The sequence below is a fragment of the Galleria mellonella genome, unplaced genomic scaffold (genome assembly GCF_026898425.1).
Source record: "Galleria mellonella isolate WM207_F2 unplaced genomic scaffold, CSIRO_AGI_GalMel_v1 utg905, whole genome shotgun sequence".
NCBI lineage: Eukaryota > Metazoa > Arthropoda > Insecta > Lepidoptera > Pyralidae > Galleria > Galleria mellonella.
The window spans coordinates 3033663-3046773 of record NW_026442174.1 but is presented as its reverse complement, the minus strand read 5'-3'; the positions used below and the strand labels follow the sequence as shown (position 1 = coordinate 3046773).

Here is a 13111-nt window from a genome sequence, read left to right as displayed (position 1 = left end):
TTTCAATCGGTGTACATGAGTGTTGTAGGATCAACTCTAATACAATCTTACTCGTAAATTACGAATATAGTTGTAAATTAAGGATTATTAACGATTAAATAACCAAATGTCTGGTTTGGTTATTAACCAATGAAATGTGGTTATTAATGGTTAAACATATGATTGCGACTTATAAAATTGGTTCTGTTTTTATAAGTACAGACAAATTATTTGAAATATTTTTTTTGTAAAAAAATATGGCATGCATTTCAAGCTACTACTTACGTTTTACTATGGTATTAAGTCCAGAAAATCCTTAAAGAGGTTACTAAGTATTATTAATGAAGTTGACCATTAATAACCGTTTGGTTAAAATCGTTTTTAACCATCTTTACATCTATAGTTACGAATATATTTCGGAATAGGCGTCGTTGGACACTATCATGTCGGTCGAGGCAAGAGTAAAATATGGAAATGCAAATGGACAAAGATAGTAGAATTAGACCAACTTTTAGGAAATTTAGGAACAGTTCACACTTGCCCCCTACTACCTTTACACATACAATATAAGAAATTCTCCCATAATCAAGGAGAGTAATTTCATTAGGTGTTTTATGATATAATAGTGTTCAGTGGAGCTTATTTCGCCAGCACTTGTAGATCGATGTCTTCACTTCACCAATATCAGATGTGTATACTAAGAGGATTTTAGTGAATAAATTATTGACTGGTGCTTTCACATAATTGCTCGTTTTATTTCGTCGCCTTCAATGAATTGGTCTGCTGGTATTTTTTTTTGATGGATGAAAATGATATTGTTGGCCCGCCTACGCTAACAGGATACGCTGGCGGAGCACCAGTGAAGGGTGATAGATGAGAATGAAAACAGACCAGTTAGCGCATCATGATGAATTCATCAGGAATTAACCATGATAGTTTCCAGGGGGAACCGCGAAGAGGTCGACCTGGTTGGGTATATTGCTGGCAATGGGATTCTCAGTCTCCATTACTAACAATCCCTTTCCCCCCTAAGGTCTGCTGGTATTATTGATATTGTATCGGGCAAAAATCTAAATCCAAAAAGTTGATTTTGTTTCACCAAAAAAAAAACGACTTCAACCATGGCAAAACCAGTTGTTTTAATTTAAAAATAAAACAACTGAGCCAATTTTGTAAAATTTAAGTCTGCAACAAAGAAATCAGAAAGTAATATTTTTATCCTTTAAAAAAAATAGAATTTTCCAAATCGGTTTACAAATGACGGAGTTCTGAGCTAAAACATTTAAAAATATATTAAAATACAACCGAATAATAACCTCCCTTTTTAAAGTTGGTTGTAAATGGTAATGGTAACCCTGCGTACGCTATCGGTATACGCTGACGAGTCACCAGTGATATATGATAGGTGAGAATAAAAGCAGATGAATTCCACGCGATATAACCACGGTTTTTAAGGGGAAAGCATGGAGTTCCACCTGTAAGGGTAAACTGCAAACAATGGGGCTGTTCGATACTATTACTTTATTATTCCTTTCTCTCCAATAGGTAATATTTACATAAATTATTAATACTTTAATATAATGCCACGAAATATTTTACGAAAATTTCTACTGAAAAAGGCAAGAAACTACTTCCATTTTCATCATCATATCAGCCGTTAATTGTCCACTGCTGAAGATAGGCCTCCTTCAAAAAGGTTATACCAGTAGTTGTCACACTTGGTAGGCGGATTGGCAACCGCAGTTAGGTTTTGGTGACGTGTTAAGAGCAACGCTGCTGCCATGCTCCTTCTACCATCAAATTCTCTTAGTCACCTCTTAGGACACACACGGCAAAAGAAAGGACTATAAGGAAGCTACATGAAGTACCAAAATGATGAATAATAAAATAACTCGAATTTTATCAATTGTATATTTGATATCAAATCTTAATACATATACCACAGGCTTAATAAATATATTATACACTACAGCGGGCGTGTAGGGCTTACTTCGATGCACGAACAGGAAATTAGCCCGTCTACCCGGTGTCTATGCAAAATGTCACGTGTTTCTGTGCTTATTATATTATAACAGGCTTACGAGTTTCTCCGACTATCTAACTCGACTAAAAAAGATATTACATTTAAACATAGGCGCATTTAAGATGGAGTAGGGTGCCCACCTCAGATTATTCTGGTGCCCACCAGGAAGTGAGCGAAAAGACTTTGCTCAAAGACATGTTTAAGAGACCATTTTAAAGGGCCCTGCCCTCCTAAATAATCTTAAATACACCAATGCATTTAAAGTAAAAGAAGGAATATAAAAATTGATAGAAATCAGTTTAAAGAAGAAATTAAGCCACTTATAGACAAGTGGCGGTCGATTTATCGATTAGAGATCTTTTGAGACAAAACGAGACAGCAGTCTTGTTATTTCTCATTCACGCGACACCACAATGTATCTACCGATAAATTCGTTAAATTCATTTACCACTTGTCTTCAAGGGCTGACATATTTTCATTAAGTTACAGTGACATATTTTCTTTAAGTTACAATTATTAAAATTGTTAAAATATTATCTACAATGCCGCTTCTGTAACAGATGGTAAAATAATTGCTTTGGTATTTGACATTGTAAAAATGTTTACAATTAATTACACCACAATTGAGTGTAATATGTATAAAATTCAAGTTAATACAAATAACGGTGTGGTAAACATTCTGGCTTCTTGACCTTGGATATGACGAATTTCAATTTTTTTTTTTTTTGTAGTTAACTCAACGCATTCAGTCTACGAAATGTTAGCTAAATAACAAATCCATTTGTTTGTCATGATTGACTTAGTTTTAATCCTAAATAAATACAAAAGACATCTCAGTATTTTTTACATACGATTTTGGGCATCATCTACGAAAGCCTGTTACACTTCTATCTACTGATAAGTAAAAACGAATCGTATGCACGTTGTACGTTCTAAATACTGCCCCATAGAGAGAGTGTCGCTAATAGAAAACTCCAAATGTATGAGAATAGCAACTTAGTGTTACCCAATATTTTCAGGTGGTGACAGAATAACATTCCACTAGTGTCATAGAACACAATACTTATGCAAGATAAAATAAAACCCAAGATAAAATTCTATACCAAGTCGCTTAACCTACGCTGAAGATTATTATCTTGGTCTTACCTAAAGAAAGACTAAACTAATGCTCAATAATAAAACGTTAATGTCATGGATAGATATTAAATCTAATCTCATACGCTGTCTCTATCACACATCGCACAAAACAATGATGAACGTCCGCACTCGCCCACGGCTCCTGCGTTACTGACTAGCCATTACGTGTGTGTGTGCCAGACAGCGTGTATAAACTTATAAATTACCACATACCCACACAAAAAATGCAAATAGCAATCCCATACAGTTTGGATTTTCCTACTAGCCAAAATCATGAAAAGATTTTGTTCAAAGAGGCTGTATAAAATTTGATCCGACACTCGACGGTGTTGAACACTCGCAGGTAAATCACACATAGAACATCGTCTAGAGATTCTTCACAAAATTAACATTACATTACACAATTATATTGTCTTTTAATACAATCTCTACTTTGGACGTCATTTATTTCGTCTAAACCACCGATCACCCCTTCCGATATCGAAGTTTCACAAGTGGAATATATTTAAATTTCAGTAATTGTACATCTATGAAATTGGTATACTGGGGAGCAAAACCACGTGCTACTTTCATTTCGTTGTCCATAGTATCCATAGAAGCAGAAAATATATATTGGGAAGTTTAATCTTAGAAGTTTTGTGAAGTGAAAATAGAGGAGGTAAGATACAAACATTAGTATATTTGCGATTTATTTAAATGAAAAGAACTTAGAAAATGAAATACACCATCAGTATTCGTATCTTGATGGGGTGACCTTTGGTATAATCAGATGTTTGTCTAGAGACATTCATCGCATAAGGAGTAGCCATGTTTATAACAACATTTTTAACTGTCAATTCTTCTGCGTATGTTCTAAACGTAAACTGTGAATGCCTATTAATTAATCACAATCCAGTTTGTTACACAACGACAGTTGAAAACTAGCATTTGACCGATTATACGGTAACTTATGAATGCCTATAATACTAGTGACGTCACGAGCACGTTGTGCATCCATGCAAAACTTTTTACGCCGTTCCTGAGTGTTTTTTTTTTTTATATTTGTAAAGTCAAATTGGGTAGAAAGATAGATAGATACTCTTTATTGTTTTTTTCAATAGATTACAAAGTAAGTAGTAAAGTAAGTATTAGTAAAATTATTATAAATACAGTCAATTATAAGAAAAGTTTACAGGCAACCTTTGAATGGGGAAGAGAACAGCTTGACTGGCAAACCGATAAATCCATTTGACGATAATTAAGTAAATAATGAGTTTAAATTAAGTAATCATACTCAAGACGGTCCTCGTTAATGACAACAGATGATGTTATCACTCATTAGGTATTGTGTTAGTCCATGGTTACTCCTTTTAAAAACACGTAATGGTGTAAACACCCTAACATCGAAGTTAACTTATGTAACAGTAAACAGTGAGAATATTAGGCAAGAATTTATAATGTGCGTAGTACAGTGAAAATTTGGGACTATTTTTCCATTATATTATACAGGGTGCAATAGAAATCACCAATATTATGGTAGAGAACAAGGTAAATCTTCAGTCTTACTGGAAAACACACTTATAATTTCAGATTTTGCTTCACATAAAAAACACTGACTTCCATCGTGGCACAAACAGTTAATTTGATTTAAAAATTAAATTACTGACCCGATTTTGATACATTTTAGAAAAATCTAAATCTGTTTATAAATAACGAAGATATGAGGTAACAAACATAGAAAATTATAACCAAATCGAGAGCCTCCTCCTGTTTTAAAGTTGCTTAAAAAGTTAATATTGATTTCATCTTAATATTTATCAGAACACCATTAAATATATATTTTTACATTGTGAGTCAACTACTTTAATTGTTTAATCTATCACTGTATCTATTTCCATTCTAATTAATTCGAAACGAAGGACTTCAATTATGGAATCACAATAATTGAAGTCCTTCGTTTGTACACAATGGATAATGTAATAGAAAATTAGTCCCTTTACTAACGCTACAATTACTTAGATTAAAGTTTACAAAACAATATATAAACTATGTACTAACACCGTTTATTGCTAATAAAGACAGAGATATGAATTTTCAGTTCAGATATGTTTGAACTTTGTAGACATTAATGTATTTGGTCCGAAGTAGTTCTGTATAAATTCAAATACGCAGTTATAACTATCGTATGGTGGTTTATAGAGTTAATACAATGAAAATTAACATAAAGATACTACAAAGATATTTTCTTTTTGCAGTCATTTTATTTTGTTTTTAAATTAAAATTTCATATGACAGTTCGAAATGTGTAAAAAAGAACACCTATATACCACATATAAGAATTACAGATACTTACAAAAAAATCATTTTTTATAATGAAATCTTAGGTTATTAATATCTACGAGTATATGATTTAATTTTATTATTTTATCAATAAAAAATAACTCGTCGTGTTATTACATTATATTTTGGTGTATCACTAACTATTGGTAACTGTCTTTTTCTGTCAATTCTATTTGAAAACATTGTGATATTTACAACTATTAAATGCATTATCATTATTATTTTTTTCCATTATAAATACAAAATATACAATATAGAACGTAGAAAAAATGAGGCAAGAGACTTATACCGACCGACATAGGCTGTATGTATGTATGTTTATCGAATAGATCATAAAACTATTCATCTAATTAACTAAATAGTGTGAAATACTGGCAAAAATACGGCTAGTTGTAAAAATGCAATTTCTATAACGACAGTTATATTTATATAAATACAAGGACTTATTCATTAATATAGTAATAGAGTAAGGCACAGTAGGGTGATAACCTACTTGCCTAATAACTACCAAAGACAAATTAGTTATGTGATATCCTTACATACGATTTCTTTATACCATTTTAGAACATTCAACACTGTTTTTTTTTTAATAATTAGAGAAAAAAAAGCATATTATAAAAGAGAAAGAGAAAAAAACAGACTTATTTCGTCACATACGTTATTACTAAAGAGAAACTTACACATTTTGTGTGGCAATCTTACTAATATTATAAACGTGAAATTGTTTGTTAATCTTTCAAGCAAAGACTATTAAACAGATTTTAATGAAATTTAAATTAGACTAACTTAGAAAATAGGATATATTTCATATACTGATTCACGCGGACGAAGTCGCGGGATAGAATTAGTGAAGTGATAAATCTTAGCTGAAAAAAGTAAATTTTTGTCTAGCCGCTGATGTACAGTTTTATAACTTATCGTAGCATGACACGATTTTAATTTTTAGTATACGTCCCCAATTTTGGTATAAACATTACCGTGACGACAAAATTATGTTATATGACGATAAATTATTAAGATCCAATGGTTAATCATGAAACGTGACGATAAATTACTAGAATTCAATGGTTAATCATGAAATGTGACAATAAATTATTATAATGTAATAATAGTTAATCATGAAACTTAACGATAAACTATTAGAATGTAATGGTTAATTATGAAATGTAACGATAAATTATTAGAATTCAATAGCCAATCATGAAACGATTAGAACACGTTTAAATTTGGTCTCCACACAAAGTCGCTTGAAAATTACTGACATTTCAGATTCATATGGATAACAATATAATTTCATTATTTATTAATTGAAGTAACAAAAATACAACTGAATATGGATTTTATTAATTTTTTTTTATACAACTTAGAATGGCAAACAATCTGATGGCCCACCTGATGGAAAGTGGTAACCGTCGCCTATAGACATGAGCAGTACTATGGACATAACAGAGTATACTGTTTCGCCCATGATACCCCCCATGCGTTGCCATTCCTGAGGACTCAGGTGTTATTCCTCTGTACCCAGTAAATTCACGCCAAATGATTAGCATATCAGCGTATTAACAAAACTTACAATCGAAGTTCAATGTTAATGGAACTTTACTTGAAGACAGAAACATATGTTTTTCATGTTGAATGATTTAAGTGTTCAAATACTAGAATAGAAATATAAACACTAAAAATTTTATCTAAATCTCCGAATCATCCTAAAATAATGCATTTTATTCAAATTCAAATTTATACAGACTCAAAATTTGTGTCATTGTGTTATAACGACGAATAAGAATTAGCGTGTTAAATGTTATTACACAAACATCATATTTATAGGTTTTATTTAAGGATAATTAATAAATAAATATTAACTTATATAATTTTATAAATCATACAACATGTTGTCATACAGTGCTTACAAACCAATATGATTTATTAAAACTTGATGCAACAAATTGAAAATTACGTATAAATTAAATGCAGTTATAAAAAAGAGGCAGTAATATTGATTTATAAAAAAAAAAATCATTATAACTTCAATAGGAGATTAATTTTTATGAGTATTTTTGTGTTAGTCTTTACCATTTATAACATGTAGTAATCTGCGCTTAATGACTCAATTAAATATAAATTTAAGATTAGAAAAACTTAACTAACCAGTTTGTTCTGACATTATTCTACTGTTATTTTTAAATGAACGGTTACAATTAATTTACACTTATGATATAACAGCCAGTCGATCATTATAGTGAATAAAGCTCTTAAAACCGATATATAACAGTTTATTTTAACTGTTATTATCCAATCCAATACGTTGTCTTAATGACATCTATCCATACAGACCTTTTAGAAAAACATTTCAGAGTACTTTATATAATAATACATGTTTTTATCAATATATTGTCAAATGTAATTAAATTCTTTCAAAAAAGCAAGTTTCATTTGACAATATTTTGAATTAAAATTCAACTTAAATTAACCATAAATATAATAATTACGAGTAAAATCTGAGAGAGCTAATATCGATTCAATCTATACATATAAAACACCAATCTAGGAAATTACGTGATCACATCAGTGAAATACGTGCGACAGATGAAAAAAAAAAAAGAAATAGAAGCACTAGTTTAAAACTTAAGTCTCGTTTGATTGCACATAATATTTGTATACAAGAAAAAGAAACAGATTATTTCCGACTCTTTGGAAATACACGAAGAAATAAATTACAAAGTCCAAACACGATACACGAGCTCATTCGTTCAATCCAATATTTCCAAAACAGTGCAACACGGGTGAAACGTCGACGGTTGCCGAACAGGGCACGCCGACACCAAGTGTTGGTGCCAAGCAGTACCTCTCTCAACTACTAAGTGAACAAATCTCCATTTGTGGAGATAACGTTGTGAACATAGTCACGAAGGTAAGAAGAGTAAGAATGGTCTCTGATAGTGTGAGACGCACCTTAAAGAAGGCCGCGGTCGAGCTCGCGACGGAGAAGGCGGGCGAGAGCTTGGACGTCGGCTGATACGGCGCCCGCGAACAGAGAGTCTAGTAGTTCGGCGCGACTAACTAGTGCGAACACGCCAGCCAGCCGCGACACAGATTTGTCCGACAGGTGTCGCTCCACCACCGATCTGGAAAGAAGGGAATGTCTTCTTTGATTGATTGAGAAACTATTCGGCTTCTAAAACGTATCAAATTTCAAAGTTTATTTCAAAATAAATGTTACAAACATTTTTAAATATAGGTGAAACCCTGCTCCCTAAATAGGTAATGAAGTCCTGTACTTTAGGATAAGCAGTGCTCTTCCCTATACGGCATAATGACACAAAATATATATAAAAAAGAAACAGTAAAACTTAAGGTAATAATACAATAATAATTTAATTTGTCCAAATAATATTTTGTAAGTGAATCTTAATATTTTGTAAAGTATATGGATATAATTTTTTTTATTAGTTATTAAAGGCGTACCATGAGCTTCATAGTACATTGCTGTAACCAAGGTACTATTTATAATCACTTTCTTCGAGTATACCGTCAACTTGATTGCAATTCTATACAGCATAACTTAAGCTGTGTGGTCCCGGCATAGACTACTGGCAAAACCCTTCCCCAAAAAGAGGGTTTGCCAATACGCTTGGTAGGCGGGTTGGCAACCACAGTTATGCTTTTGGTGACGTTTTAAATGGGACGCTGCTGCCCACCCCTCTAAGTTCCCTTAGTCGCCTATGATTACGATACCCACAGGAAAAGAAGGGGTGGCCAATTCTATGTCGGGACCACATGGCTGTTTATGATTATAATTAAAAGTCATAAAATAACAAATTCCTCAAAACACATTAAATAGAAGTGAGTCAACATTGCTAGATTATTCTATAATTAACTTACTTTAGTGACTGGTGCGATTCACGCAGCGCATCCTGTAAGAATCCGCGGTCGTATGAGAAGTCCACCTCGCAGAACGATACTACGGCCATCAGCACAGTCTGGAAATTATTGTTCAAAATATTATCAACTAGCTATATCCTGCGGCTTTGCTCGCGTTAATGGAGACTAAAAGTGTTAATCCAATATACGACTCACAATTTCATACTTAGTCCAGCAATTAAAGCGTGAATAAGTAACAAACATAGAAATATCCATCTATCTTTCTCTCTGTATCTCTTTACTATTTATACCAGGTTGTCTGCAAGAGATTGCTTTTAGCGATAAGGCCGCCTTTTGTATATGCACATTCTGTATAAATACTCCTTGTATACATCTCTACTATGCGCAATAAAGAGTTTAATATTGTTTTTTTTTTTTTTATGCAACTTAGAATTGCACACAAGCTGACGGTCCACCTGATCGAAAGTGGTAACCGTCGCCTATAGACATGAGCAGTACTATGGACATAACAGAGTATACTGTTTCACCCATGATACCTCCCATGCGTTGCCATTCCTGAGGACTCAGGTGTTATTTCTCTGTACCCTGTAAACTTACTGCCATATCCCACCCTTCAAACTAAAACACAGCCATGCAAACACAACTGCTTCAAGATAGAAAAACTGGGTTTATATGGGGAAATAGCCAAATATGTTGATAAACTTTCCGTGTATAATATTAGTAGGAACTATATATGTTATGTTTATCTAACTGGGTTTATATGGGGGTAGGGATTGTTAGTGATGGGGATTAGAAACCTCATTGCTAGCAATAAACTCTATCAGGTCGACCTCCACGCTGTTCCCCCTGGAAACCATCATGATTGATTCGTTGTTGAATTTGTCAGGATGGGCTAACTGACCTTCTTCATCCTCATCTGTCATCTCTCACTGGTGCCCCGCCAGTGTATACCGAAAGCACAGACGAGATTACCATTCCATTATCACCCATTAAAAAAAAAAAACTGTGTTTATATGGTTAGATACAAAATTCATTACTTCTCAGAAAATTAAGAAAATTGGGTCGGCTTGTTTGATGTTATATTATTACATTATTGACATACATATTCAATAAGAGATTGCATCGTGACTTGTGACTCTTAATACAATAAACTCTCATTAATTGCGAGCCTTTCAAAGTTCAATTTTAAATTAAGAGATAATAGGTAACATGCAAGTGAAATATTAAATATAACCTTTTCAGTCTAGTGTACAAAAGTGTATTTAATGTAGATGTAATGGATTTTACATTATGGATTTGTATTGTTATCTTCACGTATCGACATTTTACAAAAGTTATAAATTATAAAATTTTGAGTATTCCAAGTTTTCCCTGCGTAAATCGGTTTATAAAATATACTATGTGCTAACTTAAGATATAACCTATCCGTGTATCAAATTTCATTCAAATCTGTTTAGTAGTTATTGTGTGAAAGAGTAAATACCATCCATCCCTCCTTACAAACTTTCGCATTTGAAATATTAATAGGATTATTCTTATCGTAGCTCTTAAATAGGATAGATAGAGAGAAAGACTAAAAGAATTTGCGTCTTACATGAAACTTTGAGCGGAATGCAGCGAGTGCTCTATCGTCAGCGGGGGAGAGATGTCCGTGCCGCCGCAGTACCCCCAGCTTCACTGCCGCTTTGATTACATGCTTCACCAACTTCTCCGCTTCTCGCTTCTCCAGACGCTCGCGAAGAACCGTTAAGAACTGAAATAGTTGAAATGAAAAAATATTATTCTCAATAGATATTGAAAAAGATATAACTATCTGTTACCATACATAACTATCTGTTACCTACTACTATTAATCGTGTTACAGTGCCACTCTAACAAGTCCTAAAAGAGTTTCTAAACCGCCTTCGTTCTTTAAATAGTATGTAGGTAAATATAACTTCTTAAATTCATACATTCATTTCATTCCACTATTACTCTTAAAATATATTGGTATCCATTGAAATCGATAAATAAAATTGCGTCGCATATCACACAAGGATCAGAGTATATACTACGTCACAGGTTTTATAATAAATCAATTATATATAATATATAATCAATTATATAATCAATAATAAGTCTACATTAAAAGTATCCATAGGGCTCACATGGGTAGTGACGTAACTATACCGTCTGAGGCCCTGCTCTTCATTCATCTGCTGTCCCTTTCTCTAAAAATGCTTGATATCGAAATTCCATTTTTATTACATACTTGCTAACACTAATATAATTAATGTGTGTATTTATTTGTGTGTGGTTTTATTTGAAAATACCTTGTTGAAATCTAGATAATTTATTTGTATAATCCTAAATGTTCTCGAGTTAATACTCAATTCTTAAACTGATTAAATACATTTTTTTTTTTTAATTATACAATAAATGTTACATTCTTCCTTTGCATACAGTCACTCGAACCAGAAGCCCTGTGGCAATTTGTCTACTCCGCCACATTGTAACACCACTGCACGTAGGTGCCCCAAAGAGTATACAAGATTAACGAAGCAAAGACAACAACGGGAAGTTTTCCATTGGAACTTAAAATTGAAAGTTTGAATTTGAAAGTGAATCCAAACAAAAATATTGAATTTGTACACAATATTAAAATATGAAAATCATACACTTATTATTATTATTTTTTTATTATTTTTTTTTTATGATCGACTTTGTTGACATTAGAGAAGGAAGGCATGAAACAACGCACGGAAACAATCGACAGGTCGTTGAATAGCAACTATGTGGTAACCAAAGATATGACTTATAACGTTTACTATTACACTTCCGACACTTGAGGAAAGTGCTCGTATTCTACATATTTGTAGTGTTACACGTATGAATGGAATCGTGCAAAAAATATTTAGTAATTACTGTAGAGTTGCATCCCGCAGACAGGCGTGAGAGCAAAGGCTGACGCAGTTGGTATAAAAAATACTCAATGTATAAATTTAGAATCGTGTTTATGTGTTTCAATTAAAGCCCGTTTTCAGTGTAATTAAATAACAAATATACTGACTGTCACATTTATAATATTAGTAGATTAGTAAAAGTTATTGTTTATACTGTATCTCATTAAATTTAGGGATTAATAATGTAATATTATATATATGTAATAATGTAATATATATTTTAGTTACAATATCTATGATATATACTGGTCCAATAACAAATATGACAAAAGTCTAATAAAAATATTGGATAAAACACTTTTAATATATTTGAAAATAGATATCCGACTGATACGGGCGATATCTAAATGTAATAACCTTTTTCCATCAATGTTCAGAGAAACCCAATATATAGATATCGGATCGGTATCCATATTACTCATGCCTAATTAAACTCGTTAAATTCAGGGTTAGAATCCAGTGGATAAGTAGCATACCATAAATAAGTTGATATACCTAGTGTAAAACACTTCAGATCAACTTCCTGTTGTACCATTTTTAGAATTCATGTACGTCGTACTAATAATCAAACAATTAACCGTTAATACTTCTAGATTAATGTTTCCGGTCACAACAACAATATGGTGTCTCATTCATGTAAATATTAACTTTAAGGAAAGACTCCAATAACAAATAATTAATCTAACCTCCAAATATAAATTGCCTAATCGTATTTAAGGGAGTAGGGGGATGGATTGTTAGTAATGTTTATTCTAGTATAAATTCCGGAGAATAAATTCTACCAGAGGGAGACTTTGTACAAAAGTCGATTGCTTGGGTACCCCGGTCC

At 32.5% G+C, this 13111-nt stretch overlaps 1 protein-coding gene across 2 annotated transcripts in view; it reads right to left on the bottom strand.

Annotated features, from left to right (window-relative positions):
- Positions 1–1876: 1876 nt before the first annotated feature.
- Positions 1877–13111, bottom strand: part of LOC113510687 (tumor necrosis factor alpha-induced protein 8-like protein) — a 76826-nt gene continuing 65591 nt past the window's right edge. For both annotated transcript variants that reach the window (XM_031907168.2, XM_026894184.3), the window contains 3 exons: positions 10935–11093; positions 9341–9438; positions 1877–8583 (listed from right to left, as the gene is read on the bottom strand). In XM_031907168.2, the coding sequence (XP_031763028.1) occupies positions 8412–8583; positions 9341–9438; positions 10935–11093 (429 nt within the window). In that variant the 3' untranslated portion in view covers positions 1877–8411. The remainder of the gene's footprint in view (positions 8584–9340; positions 9439–10934; positions 11094–13111) is intronic.